The sequence below is a fragment of the Orcinus orca genome, chromosome 6, assembly GCF_937001465.1.
Source record: "Orcinus orca chromosome 6, mOrcOrc1.1, whole genome shotgun sequence".
NCBI classification, from domain to species: Eukaryota; Metazoa; Chordata; class Mammalia; order Artiodactyla; family Delphinidae; genus Orcinus; species Orcinus orca.
Genome location: NC_064564.1, coordinates 108,868,631 through 108,892,120, shown reverse-complemented (window position 1 = coordinate 108,892,120; position 23,490 = coordinate 108,868,631). Strand labels below are relative to the sequence as shown.

The 23,490-nt window shown below is 36.5% G+C and overlaps 1 protein-coding gene across 9 annotated transcripts in view; it reads left to right on the top strand.

The window, feature by feature from the left end:
• STRBP (spermatid perinuclear RNA binding protein) overlaps nucleotides 1-23,490 on the top strand; it is a 139,569-nt gene that overhangs the window by 79,207 nt on the left and 36,872 nt on the right. For 8 of the 9 annotated variants that reach the window (XR_004483011.2, XR_004483012.2, XR_007478093.1 and 5 more), the window contains exons 2-7: nucleotides 1,349-1,517; nucleotides 4,729-4,949; nucleotides 9,831-9,996; nucleotides 14,311-14,455; nucleotides 22,059-22,150; nucleotides 22,687-22,782. Coding sequence is in view for 6 of the 9 variants with exons in the window: in XM_033427236.2 (XP_033283127.1) it covers nucleotides 1,515-1,517; nucleotides 4,729-4,949; nucleotides 9,831-9,996; nucleotides 14,311-14,455; nucleotides 22,059-22,150; nucleotides 22,687-22,782 (723 nt within the window). In the remaining 3 variants the exon portion in view is untranslated. The remainder of the gene's footprint in view (nucleotides 1-1,348; nucleotides 1,518-4,728; nucleotides 4,950-9,830; nucleotides 9,997-14,310; nucleotides 14,456-22,058; nucleotides 22,151-22,686; nucleotides 22,783-23,490) is intronic. The other variant, XM_033427239.2, reaches the window with a different exon arrangement.

Sequence of the window (23,490 nt, the reverse complement as noted above, 5' to 3'; positions counted from 1 at the left end):
GTTGCATGTAGGTCACAACTGAGTATCATTTGACTGTAAATGTGGGTCTGTTTTTTCATTTGTAGTATTGGGGAGAGTTAAATGTCACCTTTAACTTTCCTGGTCCCAAGAATTCAAAAAGGATTTTTTTCTTTAAGAGAGCAACTGATAGGAAATAATTGTAGATAGAAGTAAAAGAGGGGGGCTTCCCTGGTGGCGCAGTGGTTGAGAGTCCACCTGCCGATGCAGGGGACACAGGTTCGTGCCCTGGTCCGGGAAGATCCCACATGCCGCGGAGCGGCTAGGCCCATGAGCCATGGCCGCTGAGCCTGTGCGTCCGGAGCCTGTGCTCCACAACGGGAAAGGCCACAACAGTGAGAGGCCCGCATACTGCAAAAAAAAAAAATAAAAGTAAAAGGGGGTTTCATTATTTAAGGGAGAATTTAAAGGAAAGATATTGAGATGAAGAGGGAGCTCTTTCTTTGTGGGTGTTTACATATCCTGTGGTGTGTGTTACTCCTGATAACCATGTAAGGCATATGTTCTATTTTAATGGTCTCTCTCTAGTTTTTTTGTTTTTTTACCACTGGGCTTATATAAGGACTTCAGTGCTCAGAAAAGCTTATTTTTTACCTTATCTGGAATAAAATCTTATAAAAGTGGAACAAAGGGGTAATAGAATGGTGTTTAGGCCTCTGGGCAGAAATATACTGTGGGATTCTGGTGAGAGTCATTCATGGGTAATGAAATCAGGATTTAGTGAATATTCAGGAGTCTGGCATAACAGTGCATATAGGTTGAGAGGGAAGTAGGGTCTCTTGGGGGTTAGGGGAGCAGAGCCAAAAAAGCATTCTGAATTTTAGGCCTAAAATGATTAAAGATGAAACGTGGTTCCAACATTTGCTGTAAATCTGATGGCAGTATCAAATGGAAAAGCTTCATGGTTACAATCAACAGTGTTATATTTTCAGGTGTCTTATCTACTTTTCAGATAGGTCTGACTAATGCCAGTTTCTATTGAAAATCTCATGGTTAATTGCAACATTTTTGCCACCAGTAGTAGTATTACTTTTTCTGGTTGTACTTCTTTAATAAATCTCTGTCTGTTAATGTATTCATCTCATTGAGTGCAAGTCAGCCAGCTGCCACATTATGGCTACCAGGAGGGTTATTTTTCTGGCCATATCACTTAGGCTCTTGGGCCCATGCCTTCAAAGGATGTATTAGCTTTTTGTTTAAAATGAAGTAATTTTCCTCTATAAAGATTGTTTCATTTTTGTCAATAACACGTTTATGGGTTCCACACTCTGATATGAAACTAATTCTAAATAAGCATTTTTGAAAAGTTGTTTTTCTTTTTCTTTTGCAGGTGTATTCTAGAGAACAAGTCTTCAAACACCTTTGCCGTATTGACTCTGAGCTGTCAGGGGACTCAGGCTTATGAGGAGGTACTGTCACAGAAAACAGTGTCTAGTGAAGACGACAAGAAAGAGGGAAAAGGATCGGAAGAAGAAGCTAAAATACTGTAGAAAACCATGGTAGGTTATTATTTATGTTTCCTTAATTTAGTTACCAAAGATCTCAGTCGCTTGAAGTTGAAACTGTTAACAGTGAGGGCAAGTGAAAAAAAGTGGTGGTAATTTTTTGCTCCAGTGTATCAGCTAAAGATGGCATTCTACTATTTAAGCAAAGCAAATGAGTTCAGATTTATTACGAGCCCTTTAAACCACAAGATGGAGCCCCATGAGCCTGCAGGCCGTAAATTATTAAATACAAAGGAGGGAATGCTCATAAATAATATTTTCTAATAAAACTGGCATTAGCAAACTGATATAAATGGCTAAGGTGACCTTGAACTTGAAATTATGTAATTTTTCTCTAGCTTTCTACCTGAAATTCAGGTTTTTTCCCATGGAAATTAAAAATCCTGAACCAGTCCTTCAAGTAATGATATGAAGGGTTTGGAGTTTATAAAATGTGTGAGTATTTAACTCAAAAAGACACCTTTTTTCACATGCTTTTAATTTTAAAATAATAGGGTCAGGTGTTGAGTGTATTGAGGGCACTGAACTGAATATCATGGAAACCTTGCTTTTTGTGGAAAGTTAATACTTAAATTGAATTTGAGATGTTAGATGAGGTCATAACATCTGGTCCCTAACTTTTTAATTGGTAAAATGTGCTGAATATTTTTCTCCTCATATTTTGGTTCTGGAGGATGCTGTGTGAATTTTTCCATAAGTGAGAAAAGGCTTTAAAAAGATGTTGTAAGTGAGGGAAAAAGCACAAAAATATTAATCATCAGTATGTTTGAAATATGTTGTTTAGCAAGTCTGATGGTATTTCTTTAAATGACATTTGATTTTTAAAAAATTTGTTTTAGAGGTTATAACTTAGTTGACTTACTCTTTAAAGAAGGAATTCTACTAATATTTTAGTTCTGGATGGTGGGGAAAAAATGTTAACTTGGGATTTTCTCTGTCATTTACGTTTATGGTGAGATGTGAAAAATGACACTGTAACTTGTGTTTCTTCCCATATAAATTATTTGCCTTTTCAGCTTATTTATCTACTATAGTCTTGATATTCTTTGAACTTAAAGAAATGTTTTATATGTGTTACTTGCCATAGTTGATGAAAATTCCTTTCCTAGTTTATTCATCTTAAATGTAGCTTTAGATGTCTGGTGTAGAAATTTTGTGTTTACGTAGTTTAATTGGTCAGTAGGTGTTTTCCAGTTTTGCCTTAGATCTCAGGTTTGAAAGAGAACTTTGTTTCTGCATAGTTCTTCCAATTAATTTTTTAATACTTAAAATCAATGTGGAGCTTATTTGGGTAAATAAGGTAGCTTTTTTTTTGGGGGGTGGTAATACCATTCATTCAGTTCTTTCATCACTGTTTCATGATGCTTGTCCTATCACATCCAGTAGATTCTTGGGTTTAACATTGGCAGTCTTATGTTTTTTGTGAGAGAAAGGCCAAAGGTTTGTGTTAGGTAGCAGTATGTAATTTTCCTAAGGTGTGGCCAGTGTGTAGGACTGAGTAACTTAATTTAGTAACTTAGTAACTCATCATAAAACTAAATGACAGAGAAAATCTCAAGTTAACATTGAGAACTAAAATATTAGTGGAATTTTTTCTTTAAATTTTTTTTTAAAGAGCAAGTTAACTATCAATAAGTTATAATCCCTAGAACAACCTAGCATCTCCAATTTGTTACATGGCTCTTTTGTTTTCTTGTTAACTTATTTTGGGATATATAAGTAAATCTCATGAAGTGGTTAAAAAGTTTTTTTCTTTGTAGCAAAAGACTTCTCCAGTTGGAAAACTGGTCATGGACTTTGAGAGCAAGAAAGAAATCTAGACAGAGATTGGCTTTTGTCTAGAAAAAAGGAAATCTTCATGATTGATTTTAGTAACTTTTATTATGTAATAATTGAGGGTTTCAAAGGATTACTTACCTTTTTAGTTATAGCTTCATTTTGTAGGGGACAATGATACTGTAGTATTAATTTACTAGTGTCCAAATTAATCTGATTTTAAAACATTAACATTCAAACAAACAAAAGAGACAAGACTGATAAAGCATTGCAAATATATTATTTTGCAGTAAAGACTTTAAAACAAAATATTTACTGTCTGCTAGCACATAATTTCATGTAAGTTAGGGCACTGTAGCCACCCTTTAAGTCAAATACTTTTGGCTTTATGGAAACTCACCAAGTTTTCCTTGTTCATTTTGCTCTGTACTGGTACAAGTGTCTTTATGGTATTTGTAAATTTGGAAATATTCAAAGGTTTTTGGATGTGTGACTCATGAGTGTGAAGGATCTACTCTATTAAATTTTCATGAAATTCATTCTGTTTCTAGGCTGTAATCTGTTCCACTGATTTCTGGGCCAGCATGTCATTTTAATTATTGCTTTTAACATTTTTGATATTTTAGCATAATGGTACCACCCATCCACCTTTGTAGAATAGTTCTTGATACACTCATGACTTCCCTCCCCCCACCCAAAATGAGCTTTAAAATTATTTTTGTTGAGTATTAAAATCTATCTTGAGGGGATTTTGATTGAGAATGTGAATACATTTGTAAATTAGTTTGGAAAATTAATTCTTTTACAATATGTATTTTCCCCATTCTGGAATTTGGAATATCTCCTACTAATCTATTTAAAAAATTAAAGCTGCACACCAAAGTTTGAATGCCAAATAATAAATAATATTCTAATGTGGTCCATAGTTTTACTATCTTGTTCACATATAACTTTGTATTATGTGTTATTACTATGTTACAAAATCTCAATTTTTCTAGATGCAGAAGTGTCCAGGAGTTTGGAAAGGAGTGACTGGGTATCATGAGTCACCCATATGCATTTCTAGATACTCTGTCGAAGCTAGGAAGTATCATGTTTCTTGTAGATGATGTGTGATATGGATGACCTTTTTTGACGTGGTATTGAAAACACATAGATTGAGCTAAAATGTGGCATATACATAATACTGAATGTAACTTGGGTGAACTCTTCCAGAATATGAATGAAAGATCTCTAATTTTCTGGTGTGGAGTTTGGCAGGATGGGGTTTTACTTCCTTTCTTGAGCAGTTTTTCATTGCCTCAGTGTTAACTGTTTCACAGCAGTTTGACAATTAATGCTATGACTTGACTTAAATATATTTGTAAGTCATCCTTTTCAGGTAACATTTCTTTTATTGAAGTAATAGTTTCCTTTCACCTTCTGACAGAGATCTATTAGATCTTTTGCCAATGATGATCGCCATGTTATGGTGAAACATTCAACAATTTATCCGTCTCCGGAGGAACTTGAAGCTGTTCAGAATATGGTGTCTACTGTTGAGTGTGCTCTTAAACATGTCTCGGATTGGCTGGATGAAACAAATAAAGGCACAAAAGCAGAGGGTGAGACAGAAGTGAAGAAGGATGAGGCTGTAGACTCCTATTCCAAGTGAGTGTGACCTGACATTTGTGGTGCTGTCCTGTAATGCCCAGGGTCCCGTCCCACTGGGTTACATTTGCTGTTTGGTGTTCTTTGGGTTCTCTCATTTATATGACTGTAAACAAGGAAGTAAATGTTTGTGGAATTTTTCTGAGTTAAATTTGCAGGGAAAGCAAGAAAGGAATAATGATTAGACCAGAAAAAGAAGATAGACCTGTTCAGGATGCCTTTCGAGGGAGCAAGCACCAAGCCCTTTTAAAGAAAACTTCTCTTTTTTGGAGGTTATGCTATGTCATCTTTTTCATGTGTTGGTTTAGCCTCCTAAATTCAGAAATAAATAGTAGTGTTTTTGGTCTCTGGGAAAATCATAGAATGTCATTTTTGTCAGGTATTTAAAAATCCTGGTGTAGAAGAGAGAGTGCAGGAGAATATACTGTAAAGGTTTTTATGACTGTATCTGCGTTGTTGATTTCCAGGATCCAGTACAGTATCTTGCATATAGTAAATGCTCATTGGGTATTTGTGGAATGAATGAAGGCCTAATGGGAGCCAGACCCTTCAACAATTATAGCACAGTATTCCCAGTGCTGCAACAACAGTAAGAGATTAATGAGATGAAGCTGAATGATAACTAGGAAACTTTTTATGCCTTGCTAAACTTAGAGTTATTGTTTTGAGCAATGTCACTATGATTGGAATAATTGTATGGTTTACTTCAAAAAATGTAGCTCATTTGACTCTATTGTATTAATAGGATTAAGAACATTACTTTGGCTGCAACTGGTAAATTGAGGATAGAAGTTACAGAATTTTTTCTCAGGCTTTCAATTCTAAATCTGTGATAAGTAGATAATAGTGGGAAGGTAGTAATAAATTGATATCTTTAACTGAGTGATAGTGTAACCTTTCCATCTTCAGATGAAAGAAAATCAGTATCAGTTTTTAGCTGAAGAATGTATTTTCTTGACTTTGTTAGCTTTTTACAGGTAATATATACATTGTATCTAGTCAGGGACGTGTCAGCTAGAAGTTTCTTGGCAGTAATTCACTTTTTCTTGCATATGATGGCTTTAAAAAAGATACTGTCAAATTTGGGGGTTCTTGGTAATTAGTAGTATCATCCAGTAATCTAGCCCATTCCCAGTGCAAGTTAAATCCCAGTCCCTGTGCAAGTGAAATAGTCATGCATTCCTTATTTATTGATTGACTGATTGGCCACGCTGTGTGGTTTTCATGGTCTTAGTTCGTGGACCAGGGATTGAACTCCAGCCATGGCAGTGAACATGCTGAGTCCTAACCACTGGACCGCCAGTGAGTTACCACATTACATATTTAAATTGCACGTTGGAATGTGTTTATACCCTTTTAAAAACTTTTTTTTATTGTGGTAAAATACATATAAAATTTGCTATTTTTACTATTTCTAAGTGGAGTTTTATTTTTCAGTGAAGTTCAGGCCTTCTAAATACATCTTCTGTTTGCTGTCAAGGCTGAGCAGACCTTTGGAAAGTGCTCCAGTAGACTTTTGCTTAACTGGATCAGGTCACTGAGTTTTCAAGGTTTTTAAAAGATAACATACTCCGTGCTTTGTTTGGATCTTTAAATAGAGTGCTCTGTGTGCAGGCTATCAATTGTCTCTGTAAAGTGTTTCCAGTTTGTGGAACATTCCGGGGTTGAGCACTTGTGTATGGTTCTTCCCATGTGGTAGAACTCAAGGAGTGCAGAACGATCGTGTCCTTAGAACAGAGGCGTCCAAGAACAGAGGTGTGTTCTGGTCATAGATACGTATTATGCTCCTGGAGTATGCTAAGCACTACAGAGGGCATAGAGATGGGGAAAGCTAGCTTATATTTACTAAGCACCTCTTATTGCCAGAGACTGGTAGGCAGCTTTAACCTGTGTGCTGTTACCTTACCTCTTTACAAGCTGACTCACAAGTCAAATAAATTGAATAAGTTTACACTATTTGTATTTTAGGAATATTAGCTTAATTTTAATTAGTTCCCTGTATCTGGGTCACTTGCGTTATAATACGTCATATTCAAATTCATTATTAAAATTCAGAACTGAATTAGGACTTAGTTTCTCTGCTCAGTCATGCTGTCTTGTACATGATAAGACCAAGTATATCATAATTATGATATGGAATTTAATAAGCAAGCTAATAATGGCTAGTTAAGAATGTCTGCCATTTATTGAGTGCCAATTACTGTACCAGATTACTTTTCACATTATTTTACAACAAACCTGCTAGTCTCTATTATTGTTATCCCCCTTCTCCACCCCCATTTTACTTAAGAGATTTCCACTACTTATGAAAAAACAGGAACTCAGAATCATTAACAAACTTTAACTTGCTTAAGGTCAGTGAATGAGTGTGTGGTGGAGTCAGGATTCACATTCAAGTCTGTCGGACTCCCGATCCAGTTTTCTTAGCATCTTTACTTCACGTATCTGTGACAAAAATGTGAAAATACAGAGCAGGGAGAGACTATATGCTGGTTCGGGGGATCAGAAAAAACTTTATGAAGGAGGTAGCATTTGCAGTAGGTCCAGAGGATGAGTAGGGTTTTGTCAGGCAGTGGAAGTGGAAGAAGAAATAAATCTCAGCAAAGATCTAGGTGTGAGAAAATATAGGGACTGTTTAAGGAATATTGAGCTATTAATATATGCCAGGCTCTGGGCTAAGTTCATTACTTACACTAATTAAATGACATTCTCAGTACCACTCTGAGGGAGGTATTATTTCTTTTCTACAAATGAGAAGGCAGGCTCAAAAGAGTCAAGTAATTTGTAATTTGTCCAATGTCACACAGTAAGTGGCAGAGCTGGGATTCGAAGCAGGAAGTCATGCTGTCTCCTCAATTGCCTCCCAATATGCTCATGTCTAAGTGTTCAGTGGAATACCAGGAAAATAACAGGCAGAGTTCCATCCATGTGGTGCTTTTGGAAGACTGTTCTGGTTGCAACATACTGTGTACATACAGTAGCTGAGATAGATGGTAGGGGTTAGTTTTAGTAAGGCCAGTGGAGAGGAAGTTATTGAGGTGGTCTAGGTAAGAGGTAGTAAGAGCCTGAAAATAAGCTAGTTTGAAGGCAGGGGTTTGAGGGTGATTACAGAGGGGCAATTAAAAAACTGTTACTAGATTTGGGAGAATGAGAAGATGAAAGAACAGGGATATAGAAGAAAAAAGAATCAAAGATGAGACTCTGTTCTTTTTTTTTTTTGCGGTACACGGGCCTCTCACTGTTGTGGCCTCTCCCGTTGCGGAGCACAGGCTCCGGACGCGCAGGCTCAGCGGCCATGGCTCACGGGCCTAGCCGCTCTGCGGCATGTGGGATCTTCCTGGACCGGGGCACGAACCTGTGTCCCCTGCATCGGCAGGCGGACTGTCTACCACTGCGCCACCAGGGAAGCCCTAGACTCTATTCTTAATATCAAATAATTCCATACTTGGTTCACTTCCTTCAAAATGCTTTTTCTTTCTTTCTATACTTGTACCACCCTTATAGTTTTTCATTGATTTAACGTTTACTGAATCTCTAAGGAGTGTCAGGCACTGAGCCGTGGCTGGGTTATTTATAACTTCCTGTCTTGTTTCCACTGCCACAATTTACTTCTGTCCCTTCTCCTTTCTCTAGTTCATTCCCCACTCTGCTGACTTGGGCCCAACTCTGCTGATTCTTTGCCTCCAGCTAGAATGACCTTTTTTTCTATTTAACCAAATCACGACTCTGCTGAAGTCACACTTGCAGGTTGCCTTGCTTGACCTCTCTAATTTTGACCTCTCTCTTTTCTGAAATTGGGAAGCAGCTGTAATTATATAAAGAACTTGAGTGTTATGGTCAGACCAACTTGAGTTTGAATCTCGGCTTTGCCATTTTACTCTCTCTGTGAACTTGAGCAATTAATCACTTTTTCTGAGATTCGCATTCCTTGTCTTTCAAATACAGGGCTCTCTTTGTAAGGTTTAATGAGATCTGTGGCACTCAGTTTATTCTCAGATGTCACCTTTCTCTTCCCTTTGAAGCAGGTTTTAAACAGCTTTTGTACTTAGTCTGCAGTGTGAGCCTCAGGAGCTGGAGAGTTTGGAGCTCCTTTAGTATGTTTTCCATACTCAAACAGTTGCTTGCTTGTTGAATGACCGCTCAGTTTAGTTACATTTTCACTTGTGATTGAGGGAAATGAACCAATAAGAAACTTTTGGTATTAAAATCAAGGATAGATGTTAACAGTATTCTTACACACCATTCATGACTTGATGTTCTTTGAATGTTTGTTCTTTTAGCTACCACTGGATATGGAATGCCTGTGTTGGCAGATCATCTTTGGGTTCCTCAGCTCTTTACTTTTATCACATTATTCTCCTTTCCCCAGAAACTTTTATGGATTCCTAGAATGCTACAGCTAGAAGGGATGAGCTAAGGCTTATCTAGTGGATAGCCATTTTACAGTTACATATACTGAGCCAGCAGGCACCACTAGGAGTAGAGCTCAGGTCTTTTAATTTCCACCCTGATGTTCCTTCTTAGTATACCATGGTGTTCATGTTTCTCACAATTCTTTAATTACTTAATTAAAAGACAGAAGGAGGAAGTTAGAAAAATTGAAAAGATATTTAAGGGGATACAGTATTTTTGGATTTTCCTAAGCAATATAGATTTAATAAAGTATTGAAAGATCTGTAGTCTGAAATATTCTCCCTATTGATTCTTTGTGGTAGATAGTTTATGAGCCTTAAATCTGAGATGTACTTTTGCAGAATTTTGGATATTTGGATTTATGTTCTCCCTTATCAATTCATATGGTTAGCCAGAAAGCCAAGTGATGATGAAGTTATAGTTTGGGAAATAGGTTGTGAAAGTAATCATTCAGACTTTTATTTTTAGGGATCAAGGTGGTCGGACATTATGTGGTGTAATGAGGATTGGCCTGGTTGCAAAAGGCTTGCTGATTAAAGATGATATGGACTTGGAGCTGGTTTTAATGTGCAAAGACAAACCCACAGAGACCCTGTTAAATACAGTCAAAGATAATCTTCCTATTCAGATTCAGGTGAGTACAGTTTAATTGTACCTCTAGGAGAATTTGTAAAAAGGTAAAAATAGGCCGTGACCTTGATAAATTTAATAAGAAATTGGTAATAGTAAAGGGTAGGTACAGACAAGTGGAATTACTACTCTGGGTCAGTGACTCATCCATCACATCTAAGGCAAACTTCTGGTGATTAGTATTAAGGATATATTTACCAAATTAAGATGGCTCTTAAAGTACGGTCTTAAATTTTTCAGATGTGTCTTGCTGACAGTCTTCATGTTTTCCAGACTAGGCCTCTCAGCATTATAAAACTCTTAGAAAGGTTGGTATAATGCAGAAAAGAATTGAAAGATCAAAAAGAGCCTAGACAACTGGAGACTTCCATAGATGATAATTTTTTAAATTGAAGACTGTTAATTTAACTTCACTCATTCATTCTGTTAATGGAAAGTTGCTATTAATTCCTTGTTTCCAAACCTTTTTCACATTGGGATGCATTTAGACAATTTTAATGTTGTCATGCTTCCTGGAGGATGCTGCTGGAGGCTGAGGGCTCCTCAGGGCTGAAGTCAACCGGTTCATCTGGGGCTGTGGTCACCTTAGGACCTGCTCTGCCAGCCTGCTCCAAGGGCTAGTTGCATCACTAATTGGGAAGCAATGATCACCTTTCAATTTCAGATGTGTTATCTGTGGTATAATTAGATTATAGCTTTTTGATGATTTCATATTAGTTAGTCTTTACATCCATGTCACATAAATAGATACGAGTATACAAGGTCAAACTGTTGAGTTGTTGAATGCTCTCTTTTTTTGTTGTTGGTTTCCTGTATTTGTATTTCTTCTAAAGAGACTTTTTCCCCCCAAGTAATATGAATTCTAAATTTGTTTTTATTAGCTTTGTTACTGGATCATTTTCTTTCATATTCACCAACTGATCTTCAAAACCATCTTCCTGATTTTTTAATCTACTGTTCCTGACACTCAAATTTGTGTTACTTGTTGACACATTCTCCTGTATTAACTTCTGGAGCACTGTTTTATTTTATCATTTTTAGATCTTAAGGTTTTCTAAGTGACTGAACAAACATTTGGCTTTTCCATTTTCAATTCTGATTGAAGAAAGGTTTCTGTTCTTTCAAGGGTTAAATTCATTTCTTTTAAAAAATTATTTTAAATCCTTATGTGATCATTTGGGGAGGGAGAGTGGTAAGCAACATGGAGTACAATAAAGCTTTAAGAAATGGAAAGCTCAGTAACGGTTTTCTGAATAACTATACTTTTTGTTATCAGAATGTTAACAAAATTCATCTTTTTTCCATTATTTTTTATATTGTTTTAAAATTTAATCTTTATTTCTGCTTTTATTGTAGTGAACATTGTTACTCTTAGATTTATGCTAAAGCAGTGATCAAAGGGTTGGACATAGAGGCTTTTCCAACCATCTCACCCCCTTTTCTGTTCCACTTAGTGCGTCCTGTTTATGAGAGTGGTCATATTTTCAGGTATGTCAGGATGGAAAAAGGGTTGAGAACCATTTGCACTAAGAAACTGAAGTTCTTATCCTGACGATCTGTCGTATTTCTTGAGTATTGAAGATAGAGAAGATTGGAGCTTCAGTTGCATTAATAGAACTTTCTCTGTGTAGATCACAACTGTGTGAACTCTGCATTTTCTCTCCTGAGTGAGGGTCTTTATTTCTGGGCACCACAGTTTTAAAATGTTCTTGTCGAGCTAGCAGGTGTTCAAGGGAGGGACCCAGGAGAGAGTGTGGGCTGTGTAAACTGTTTCAAAGTTGAAGGGAGGAGGGCTTTTTAGCCTAGAGAAGCCGAAAAAAGACACAAATATCTTTAGATCTTGAAGAGCTTCTTGGAAGAGGTAAAGGTGGCCTGAACTCTTAAGACCAGTGGTGGACATTATAAGAAACAACAGAAATTAACACAGCATTGTGAAGCAATTATACTCCAATAAAGATGTATTAAAAAAAATTTTTTTTTAAACTGCTGGAAAAAAAAAAAAAGAAACATATTTGAATTTACCATAGCCAATAGAGTAATCCGGCAGTGAAACTGGCTGCTTTGTGTGATGGTTAGATCCATGACCATAGGTGTTTGGGTAAAGGTACCCAAATAAAATGGGTATGTAATTGTACACCCATTTTATATTAAATTGTATACATGTACACACATATATACACCCACATATATACACATAAGCACAGACATAGTTTTATTACTAATAATATTTCAGAAAATCATTTTAAATGTGATTTTTACCTTTAAAAATCACTACCTCCCCTTTGTTTTCTTGGTGTTTATTTGGAAAACCAGTCTCTGATATGATATGATCTTATTTTCTTGTGAATTAAAAATCTTTTTCCTGAGCACTTATTATAGCAAAACTTTCAGTTATCAAAGTACCTTAATTAATTGGGGTTGTACCTTACCTTTTCTCTACATACTCTTTTCTAGGGTGATTTTAGTACTTCCTTGAGCAAGGGAGAAGGATGACCAAAACCAGAATCACTTAGAATTAGTCTAGCCCAAAACTCATACCATATGTTTATTACTTTGGATGTGTCTTATGGTGATCTGCATGTATAATTTTTTTTTAAGACATATACATGAGACCTATTTTTTATTTTTTTAAATTTTATCGTTTAAAATATTTTATCTATCTATCTATCTATCTGGCTGTGTCGGGTGTTAGTGTGGTGTGCGGGCTCTTCATTGTGTCACATGGGCTTCTCTCTAGTTGTGGCGCATGGGCTCAGTAGTTGCAGCACGTGGACTCTCTAGTGGCTGTGGGCTCTCTAGTTGTGGCACGTGGGCTCAGTAGTTGTGGCATGTGGACTCTCTAGTTGTGGTGTGCAGGCTCTAGAGCGTGCAGGTTTAGTTGCCCCGTGGTATGTGGGATCTTAGTTCCCCGACCAGGGATCGAACCCGCGTCCCCTGCATTGGAAGTTGGATTCTTAATCACTGGACCATTGAAATTTACTTGCAATTTCAAACTAAATTGAAAAATTTAGTTTGCTTTTTCTCTGATACATCTTTAATACTCTTATAGTGGCAAAATGAATGTGAGCCGTTTTCTGCTTCTTCTCTGTATTCTAGTTCTGGTTTTTCTAGCCACTGTGTTGCTTTTCCCTTCCTTGGTTTCCTCTGTTCAAAATTAAGGTAATGAATTTTCTATTTTCTGTCTTTTTTGGGATGTTTAATGGTAAAATGCTGGTTTTATATAAATGGCTTTTAGTTCCTTCAATGCTCGGTGATGAGCAGAGACCCAGGAGTGTTACTGTTCAGCTATTTATGTCAGATAATAGATACTAAATTTCACCACCAAGAATGGCCCTGCACAACTTATTAAACTATTAACTTTAATGATACGTTAAATATAACAATATATGATTCTAATTGGTGATTATTTTTTGTATGTGTATAATTGTATGTTAAAAGAAGCAATGTACATTTCCCTGTGGATGTCAGATGACTTGCCCTGAAGAAGGTCTCACTTGAATGATCTCTGAGACCTGTTGTTAGGAAGTTAGTTACTTGTTTATATTAACTTTTTTGCTGATGAGTGACTGTGCAGAGATCCTTTTTTATTCATTCTTCCTTGATTTTCTTTAAAAATCTACATAATCTTATATAAAAACCTATCTAATCTTATAAGTTCTTAGCAAGTAGGAGTTCCTGTTTAGGCTGTCCTATCAAAAAGTTATCAGTTTAGAGCAGTGGTCCCCAACCTTTTTGGCACCAGGGACCGGTTTTGTGGAAGACAGTTTTTCCATGGGGGTGCATGGGGGGCAATGGTTTAGGCAGTAATATGAGCGATGGGGGGGAGCAGATGAAGCTTCCCTTGCTTGCCCGCCACTTACCTCCTGCTGTACAGCCTGGTTCTTAACAGGCCACGGACCGGTACAGAGGAACAATTATAGAATAATAAACTGCTGGGAATGCTCTCTAAACTGGGGGTTTATTATTCTATACTTGTCCTCTGTAATAATTTCAAGAACAATAATTTACCTTTTCTCATATAATGATGCTTTTGGTAACTTTCATTTTCAAATATTAGAAAGAATGGTTTTAAATGTTGTTTAATAATTGTATAGATGATTGACATTGTGGTTGCTATTTGAGGGATGGAGAAAGGATTTGCTGGTAAGTTGGGAGGAGAGAAAAATGTTACCTCTACACTAAAGAACTAGTTAAAGACTATTTGCTCTTTTAGCACAGTAATACTAATCCTTAATAACATTTAAAAACGTAAGGGACAGTCATTCATTTTTTGAAATTTTAATTAATTGGGTATTTTTGAAATCTCTGTGACTTTCAGAAACTCACAGAAGAGAAATATCAAGTGGAACAATGTGTAGATGAGGCATCTATTATAATTCGGAATACAAAAGAACCCACGCTAACTTTGAAGGTGATACTTACTTCCCCTCTAATTAGGGACGAATTGGAGAAGAAGGACGGAGGTACACATGTGTATATATATATATATATATAGATAGATGTATATATATAAATATATATTTGTTTTGTTCACATAAGCACTCTCTTGAATGCTATGTTAATTGTTTTATGGATTTAAGAAATACCTGTCTTCGTTTTACGCCACTTATAGTATTTTAAGCAGCTTTATTTACACAATCACTGTATTTTACAAAAATGTTTATATTGGAAATATAAGATACGTTAATTAATTCAAAAACCTGTGCTTATCATGTTGGTCTTAAATCCACTTTAATTTTTATACTGTTTTGGTGTTCTGTTTTACTTTGTCTAGTATTGCAGTGTTATTGGTATCAGCCAACCTATTCTGTGTGGCTTGGTTATTAGGTCTGATTTTAGGCTTAAATGTGGTTCAAAACAGTATTATTTTCAAATTTACTCGCTTATTGTGTCAAGTTACTCATTTGCACATCTCTCTTGACTTCTAATAACTATATAACCTCTTAAGAATTATGCTTTATCTAATTGCCTAAGTGTAAATGTTTTATAATGTAAGAGATACAAATTGGGGGACTGATTTTTTTTTTAATAAATAATCTTTAGTAAATTTCTTTTCTAGGAGGTTTGTGATCCTGTTAACATTTAAAATTTTATATGTGTGGGAATCATGCTTTAAACTAACTTTCTTCTGAAGTTGAAAAGAATTTCTGCATGGCAATGCCATCGTACAAAAGAGTGATAAATCTCTTCAGTTTTGAGAAGTAATGATGGAGCTGGGTTTCTTTTTTGATATTTTTATCCTTTCACATTAGCTTGTTACTGCCTCTCAGTCCTGTCACTAGAAACTTGCCATGTGATATTTCCCCTGTGTCAGACCTTTGACCAACTGGCCCCTCCCTATCATGACAATTTAGAGGCAATGCGGCTTAACTGGACCAACGTGGGGTGGGGGGGACTCCCTGTTGCTGTTTTTTCATCACTAGACATTCAGCAGGTTCCATTGCTTACTCCCCTACCTGAAATACCAGTGCAGCAAGAAGTATTGGTTAGTGTCTTAATTTATTTCAAGTTGATGATAAAGGAAGAAAAAGACACATTTACCAGAGATGTTAGAATTTCGAGTTTTGGCAGACATGACTCAGGATTTCTTAAAGTAAAAGTGATAGACTCCTTTTGTAAAAAGTCTTCTGGGGTAACTAAAATCAGCTATACCATACCCGACGGATATAAACTAGACACATTTATGAGTCATAGCTTAAAATTAAAATGCATCCTATCTATAATTAGGTTTATGCCTGTACTTTTTTTTTTTGGCTGCATATAGTATCTCTAACACCTCTGAAGAACCAATCTTAAATGGCTTAATTTCTTTAACAGCTTTACAGTTCACCATTAACTGTAGAACTATAAAATGATTTCTGAAGTATCAAGATAATTCTGTTAATTCTGTTAAGCTGTGTTCTCTTGACCCTCTAGTGTAAAACTAACCATTTCTAAGTATAGTTATAATTATAGATATTATTAAAAATTCTTTGAGTATAGAGAGATGAAAGAAGATTGAAGTTGCCAAAGGCTAGATTTGTCTAGATTTGAAAGTGCCGAAAACTGGATAATGTTTGCTTGTAGCTGTAGACATCCCTTCCATTACTTTAAAAGTATTGAGAATATCAGGCTTCTTTTTCCCTATGGCTTTGTGCACTTACATGGGATTTTATCAGTTTTCAGTGATGCCCTTAAGCTTAGTCTGTTGCCTTTATAACTTTATGTTCAGAGAACCTGAAAACAGATTCTTAGAATATTGCACCCTTACTAGAAGACTAGTTATTACAGAATGGAATTTGTAGGAGAGTAGGAGAGTTATAGTCTCTATTCAAGGTGTTTGGGTTACTAAAGGATCCCAAGACCTCTTTATAATATGAATCTCATCAGATGATGTTAGCATAATTGTGTGGGATCAGGTAAGATGAAAGAATCAGCTTGGATCTAATGATTTACACGTTACTTCCTCTCCTTTTAAATGGCAGAAAGATTTGCTTTGCCGTTTTCCTTAACCTCACTGCCCTGTTGACTCGCTTGTTATCTCTTATAATTTGCCCATTTTGTCTAATTTGGACTTTGTCAAAGTTTTGTTTTTTTAAAATTTTTAATTTATTTTTGGCTGCGTTGGGTTTTTGTTGCTGCGCGTGGGCTTTCTTTAGTTGTGGCAAGTGGGGGCTACTCTTCATTGCGGGCTTCTCATTGCAGTGGCTTCTCTTGTTGCAGAGCACAGTCTCTAGGCACACGGCTTCAGTTGCGGCACACAGGCTCAGTAGTTGCGGCGTGCAAGCTCTAGGGTGTGCGGGATTCGGTAGTGGTGGCTTGCGGGCTCTAGAGTGCAGGCTCAGTAGTTGTGGCACGGGCTTAGTTGCTCCGCAGCATGTGGGATTTTCCTGGACCAGGGATCGAACCCGTGTCCCCTGCATTGGCAGGCGGATTCTTAACCACTGCGCCACCGGGGAAGTCCCTGTCAAGAGGTTTTTTTTTTTTTTTTTTTTGATCTGCACTAGCAGTTTTTTGTATTCCTGGGCAACTTTGAGGATCCAGTATAACTAAGCATTTGAGATCTGGGCTATACAATTTTGTAGGATTTGTTTTATCACACCAGATGGCTCCTCTTGCCTTGATGCAGTTCTTTTCAGCTGCATGGGGTGAAAGCACAAGATTCATTTGGGTTCCAGGGATTTCTGAGTTTAAGAGAGATCTCTTTAAAAAAATCTGCGTTCATTTTCTTTCTCAGAGTTTAAAAAAATAGGCATTGTAACTTTTTGGGAGACATTTTCCTATAGAATTTCAATTTCTCCCCTCCCACAAAACAAACAGGCTGTTCACAATACATACCTTATGTCTTTCTCTTCCCTCTCTTCACTTGCCACATATTTGGGTAAAATCAAAAAAGGGAAAAAATGTCCGAGAGCAGGCAGAACTGGAGGACTGGGGCAGGTGAAGAGCATCACACTTACCTCCTCAGGGTTGTCTCTGCAGAAGTGGATCTATCTAACTACTCGTTTCAAATCACTGTTTAGATTTTCAGTGGCCAGAGTACATAGTGAATCTCTTTGGTGTGGTTTAATGTTTCACAGGTAAGAGTTCTCCTGTGCCGCCAGTCTTTTTTCCATATTCTAACCCTTTACTTGAAGGCCCTGTAGAATAACCATTCCCCATAACTACATGCTTCCTGCTAAAGAAGGCACAGGAGAAAAAGCACAGACCTTGGTGCCTGGCAGCCAAGTGTTTGATTCTTAACTCCATTAACTATTACTCTGTGACCTTGGACAGGTTTCTTTATTTTAAAATGTGGGTAATGAATACTTTAGAAAGTTGTTACATGAGAGAATTTATGTAATGTAACCTGTACGATACTCAGCACAAAGCGATTGCTTAGTAAATAGTAGTAGTTACTCAGCTTACTAAAAAATGTCACAGCACAAACTCATCTACTCAAAGTGCCTTGAGTTCACAGTGAGAATAATATGTACATGATAGGTCTGAAGAAGTGAACGTAAACACAGTTAAACTCATAAATAGCCATTGAAGTGTAGTATTGGAATCAGTATACTGTATTTGCTGCAGTGCTAATAATGAGCTCTCTTACTATAAAGTTTATGATTCATTGAGACAGGTGTCTTTTTCCCTACCTCTGTCCTTTATCCCTAGCACCTGGAGTGGTACCTAATACTTAGTAGGCAATCAAAAGAAAATCTGTTAAATGAATTTTTGTAGCTAGCATATTATCTGATCAAATAGAACTGTCTGGTATGCAAGAAGCATTAACAGTGGACATCTCAGAATTCAAGTAATATATATTGAAGATTTAGCTTTGTTAGGGTATTTTATAACATACTGTGTTATAAGCACTTTCTCATATATGATTTATTTGAACCCTCAGAACAGTTCTATGAGGTAGATAATTGTACTGTTGTATAAATGAAGAAAGTCTCACGTTTTACCCGTTTCCTCTGACTCTTAAGTCCAGTTACTATCTAGGATGATCATAGGAGCATCTTAGCTGATTTAGTTATTCTGAGCATCACACAGTCTAAGCTTCTTTTGGTGCTTGTGATTTTAAACCAGAAGTATATTTGCTATGAGGCTGATAAATCCAGCTGCTTATTGTATTTACAGTGCAATTTGAAACCAAGTGGATAGGGAAACTACAGAGGCACTTGTGGCTAAGGCTAAGATAAACCGCAGCCCTCAGTATGAAGATAGATTCTCAGGGGTTCACAGAGAAGCTGCCCGAGAGTCCCTTTTCCGTATTTGTGCCAGTGTGAACTTCTGATGCTTTTTGGCAGAAGTTCGCTAGCATGAGTCCTGCTAGGTGGCAGACCAGTCCAGAGATCACAACTAGGATTTATAACAATGCTGCAGGCTTTATTTTCCTGCCTTCCCCAGCTGCTAGACCTACATTATCCAGTGCAAACCTGTAGCCACTATCTTTCCAGTGGCTCACTGCCTACTGAGGCACTGAAGAAAAGTGATATCTAGTGATGTTTCTACCATAAAGTAGGAGAACAGTGCTCTGTTTTACCCTAGTGCTACATTTACTTGTTCACATTATTGTGGCCTGAGATTTCGCACGGGCAGTGACTTGAAGCATAATGTCTGCTCTCCGCAAAGCCTCAAGGAATTAGGAGAAGGGACTGCATGAGTATCTTCGGGCTACCCTGGAAATGCTGTCAGCTCAGTAGCTCAGCTTCATTCCAACTTTGAAATGTTAAGGAGGCCTTCGTGATAACTCAGCTTGGTTATTTTACCTTTGAAGAGCCCAGGTTCCAGGCACAGAAATCCTATTTAACACAGTCATGTTCTGGCTTTTCCCCACCCCATCTCCAGGCTAGTGTTTTTGTGAACGGGCAAAGAGTTAGCTTGCATGTAAGGGATGGAGGGAAACTGACCAGCATTTCCTGCCATACAGTGTGTTTCTGGTCACTGATCTAACCTCTAACCAAATAAATGAAGTTAGGCATAATAGACTTCTTTTCAGTGCTTCCATTGTTTCGAATGTTTTATGTACCTTCATGCCCTGATACCAGGTTACTGAGCAGTGAAGTTTTTAAAAAGCTGTTTTCTTTGCTTTTGTCATTTTTGTTGCTATCCCCTATCTGTTTTAGTGGTCACTGTAGGAAAAAATGAAATGGCTCACAGTTCCATTGTTTCTAAGTTAAAGACTCCAAGATGCCTTTTTATCAGAAAAGCTTTGCTTCCCCGCAAAATTGAAACATCTATGTTAAAGTTCACACAGAAATGTTAAACTTGAGGTTCTTCTTTGAGAAGTAGCAGTGTTTTTCCAGCAACAATCCTGTGATTGCCACATTAAGTAAGTTATTTTTTTTAATGAATGAAAATATAAAAAACTATGTAATTAATTATATAAAGGAAATAGGCAAGCAGGGCTTATAAGTAGCACTGCAGTGCCATATAAATTTATATAGTTTTAAAATAAGAAACTTTGAAGAAGATAAAATAAGATAAATGATTACATCTCCTCTGCTGTTTCCCACCTCATGAATATTGAAACATTTTGGATCTTTTGACTTTTTGATGGTCAGAGCATGAAGAAAAGAAACATGGCCATTGTGATGGTGATATAAAAAGGAATCCGGTGGAAGTCTTCTGTTCACTGCCTGTCCCTTTCATCTCTTTTTAGTAGAATCTGCTGCCTCCAAATGTTGACTGTCTGTAGCAAGCAGATGTCAGTATTTTTATTTTTATTTTTTAATAAGAATTAATGGATATAATCTGACTTTGGGAATGAAAGAATTTGTCTAAACATTTTTGCCATTAAATAAAAATGTCTCTGTGGTGATGAGCAGATGTTAATTACAAGCTCTGTTCACTGGACGAAAGTATCAGAAAGTTCAAAGAGTTGTTTTGCCTTGTCTTTTCCTATCCAAACTTCCTCTGACTCACTCCCTTCTTCCATTGACCCTCCGCTTCCAAATACTCCTACTTGATACAATGATAGAATAAAACTTAGTTTGCTTTACTCTTAACTTAAAGATTGAAGTCCTAAAAAATAAGCACGGTCCATACCTTTTCTTGGGATTACATTATTTAGCAGTCAGTCAACCTTTGTCATGTCTAACTTTTAAGAGATCCTAATTGTTCATTTACAGTAGTTTGTGCTACCTTGTACGTGAGCTTTACACAGATGCTTGTATTGACCACAGTTAAACATTTTCACATATAAACATGAAAATGAGTGAGTTGTATGCTTTGTGTCATTAAAAAGACATAATTAAGCAAGGCCAGGAACTAGATCACCTATGAAATAAGTACCCATAGTATGTTTGCTTATGTTTATAAATAAAAACATATTAACAGTTCTTTTTGAGGCTTTCCATTTAATGAGTAAAAAGGGGTGATGAAATGAAACCCCGTGTTTTGAATTTGTTGGCAGAGATTAATGTGAAACAATGCAAGTATCTGCTGTAGAGCTCGCCTGGTCAAAAAATAAGTGTGTAGCACTTCAGCCTTTACGTGTTGCAGCCAATAAGGAAAGCCCACATAGACATACTGCTGAGTTTGTGACTGTCATGATTATACCAGGAAGGAGTGTTGGTGGACTTGCTAAGAGAGTTCTTAAAAGAGGATGGTGAATATGACTTAATTGGATTAGTCAAAGAATTGTTCTCCAAGAAACATTTGTATGTTGTATGCATTTAAGTAATGCACCAAGTCTTCAAAAGTTTAAAAACCCACTTCCTAGTGGCTTAGAGGAAATGAATTTGGCTGTCTAAACGTGGGTTTAGTATCTTGTGACAGCTTCTCGAATGTGGATGTTTGTCACTAATCACACATTTGAGTTCTTAATTTTGCTGCTCTGGGCCATCTAATCCAACTTTGAAATGTTAAGGCAAGTCAAATAGTTGTACTTAGATAGTATTTTTTGCTGCTTTTTGAAAAAAAGCTATGTAAAACTTGAAGTGTATTTCAGTGTTTTTCATATTTGTAGTTTTAATAATTTTGGTTTAGAAAAGAAATAATTAGAAAACTCCAAGGTAACACTGGCAGAGTTCTCATCAGTGGGGTAAAGTTTCTATTAATGGTTATCTTGTTGGATGAGTTTATTCAGTTGTAAAAAAATAAAATTGCCATGCTCAGTGTATTCTTAGTATATCTCAGATTGATGACCTAAGAGAGCCCTAATTTTCCTTAAGAATTGATTAGTGATTAAAATCCCTTCTATAGCGAAAAATTGTTATTGCTAGTGGTCCCAGATTGCCACTCTTTGTCCCCTGCCAAAGGAAAAAGTGCTATGTACCTATTTTGTGCCCTGTGGTGTTATATACATGCTTAATAAGATCCCAGATTGGATGTAGCAGTGGTCATTGATTTGTTTACTGAACGAATGCCTTTGTGCTCCTGTTGGACTTGTGTGCAGAATGGCTCTGTTGACTGTTTACTTAAGTAATCATAGTGCACATAATTTAAAAAGAAAGCAACAAAGCCAAAACCTGAAATCTTCTGGGAGTCTTATTAGTTCACTCAAATGCTGCTCTTCTTTTTATTTTTATCGTTTGGTAATTTGACAGGAACCCCTTGGTCAAACTGTATCTGTCTCTCTTTATCCCATTTTCCCATTAGAAAAGGTTGCGATGAAAGATCCTCCGGACTTATTGGACAGGCAGAAATGCCTGAACGCCTTGGCGTCTCTTCGACATGCCAAATGGTTTCAGGTTGGCTCTTTGTTATTATCTTATTGTTATTGTAGCCTTGTGCAGGTTTCATTTGGAACACCTGCCTCTTAATGGTTTCTGTGTAATATATAAAACAGGAGTGCTCTCTGCCTCTTAGGGTTATTGTAGGAGCAAATGCTTTAATTTAGGTAAAGTGCCCAGTATAGCTTCTCCTGTAGTTAGTGATATTTAATTATCACATGATCCTTTTTGGCTTAGTACTCTGAATTTCAGATGATAGCTTATAAAATCCAAACATGGGGTGAGAAAAGCTAAAAGTTCAGACAGAGTTGCCTGGAAATGGGGTTGCCATGAGGCTATAAAAGTGACTTTAATAATATGCTTCCTTTACTTTAAAACCTGCCTTTCTAAACCATAATTTTACTACTCTTAAGAACTTGATTTTTTTGTTTACTTGACAATTTATGAATGACTAACTAATTAGTATTCATTTTAAAGAACCTATCCGTGATCAGTGTCCTTAAAATTAAGGGTGGATTTCAACAGGGATATTGGAACCATTTCGTTTGTTTTAGGCAAGGGCAAATGGATTAAAATCATGCGTAATTGTCCTCCGAATTCTGCGTGATTTGTGCAACAGAGTCCCCACATGGGCACCATTAAAAGGATGGGTAAGTACTTAAATATGATTAAAAGCACATTCTGAAGCTATAGTTAGAGGAAATCCTGTAGAAATTATATGTTACTGTAAAATGGCTATATTCTGAGTTAGCTAAGGTGTGCATTATCTATTTTTGTTCTGGAAAAAAATTATGGATCTTTTTATATGAATTCTTTTTTATGAATATAACTTTTCTACTTCATCATATTCATACTATACAGACTGAGCTATTTTTTCTGACAAAAAGTTTCTATACCTGTTAAAAGTAAGTGTCTTCCTGCACTTCACTCTGCACTGATGGTTGATTATTCTTCATCTACTGCCCAGGAAAGCCTGCGTGACTGGCACGTTTCTCTTTCAGTGCTACTTCCGTTTAAAGTAAAAATTACCTGGTATACCAGTGTAAGGCTCCTTTACCCTCTTTTTCTTTCTCTTTGAGTATAGACACTTAAAAATAAGTTCATATTAGTAATTGAAGTCAGGTGAATAGTACACTTAACTGTAGTTTATAATGTATATTGCCAAACTTACTTAATTTGGAAATTATTTTGCTTGAACCAATTAAGACCCAATAAAGAACATTATAAAACAAATAAAGCTATAAAAGGGTCATTTTAAATTAATTTAGCAATTATTACTTTGATATTGGCATCGTGAGTTTTTAGTTTATTAAATATGGAGAGTTGGTCCTTCTTTAATTCCAGTTGTAATAGTTGGG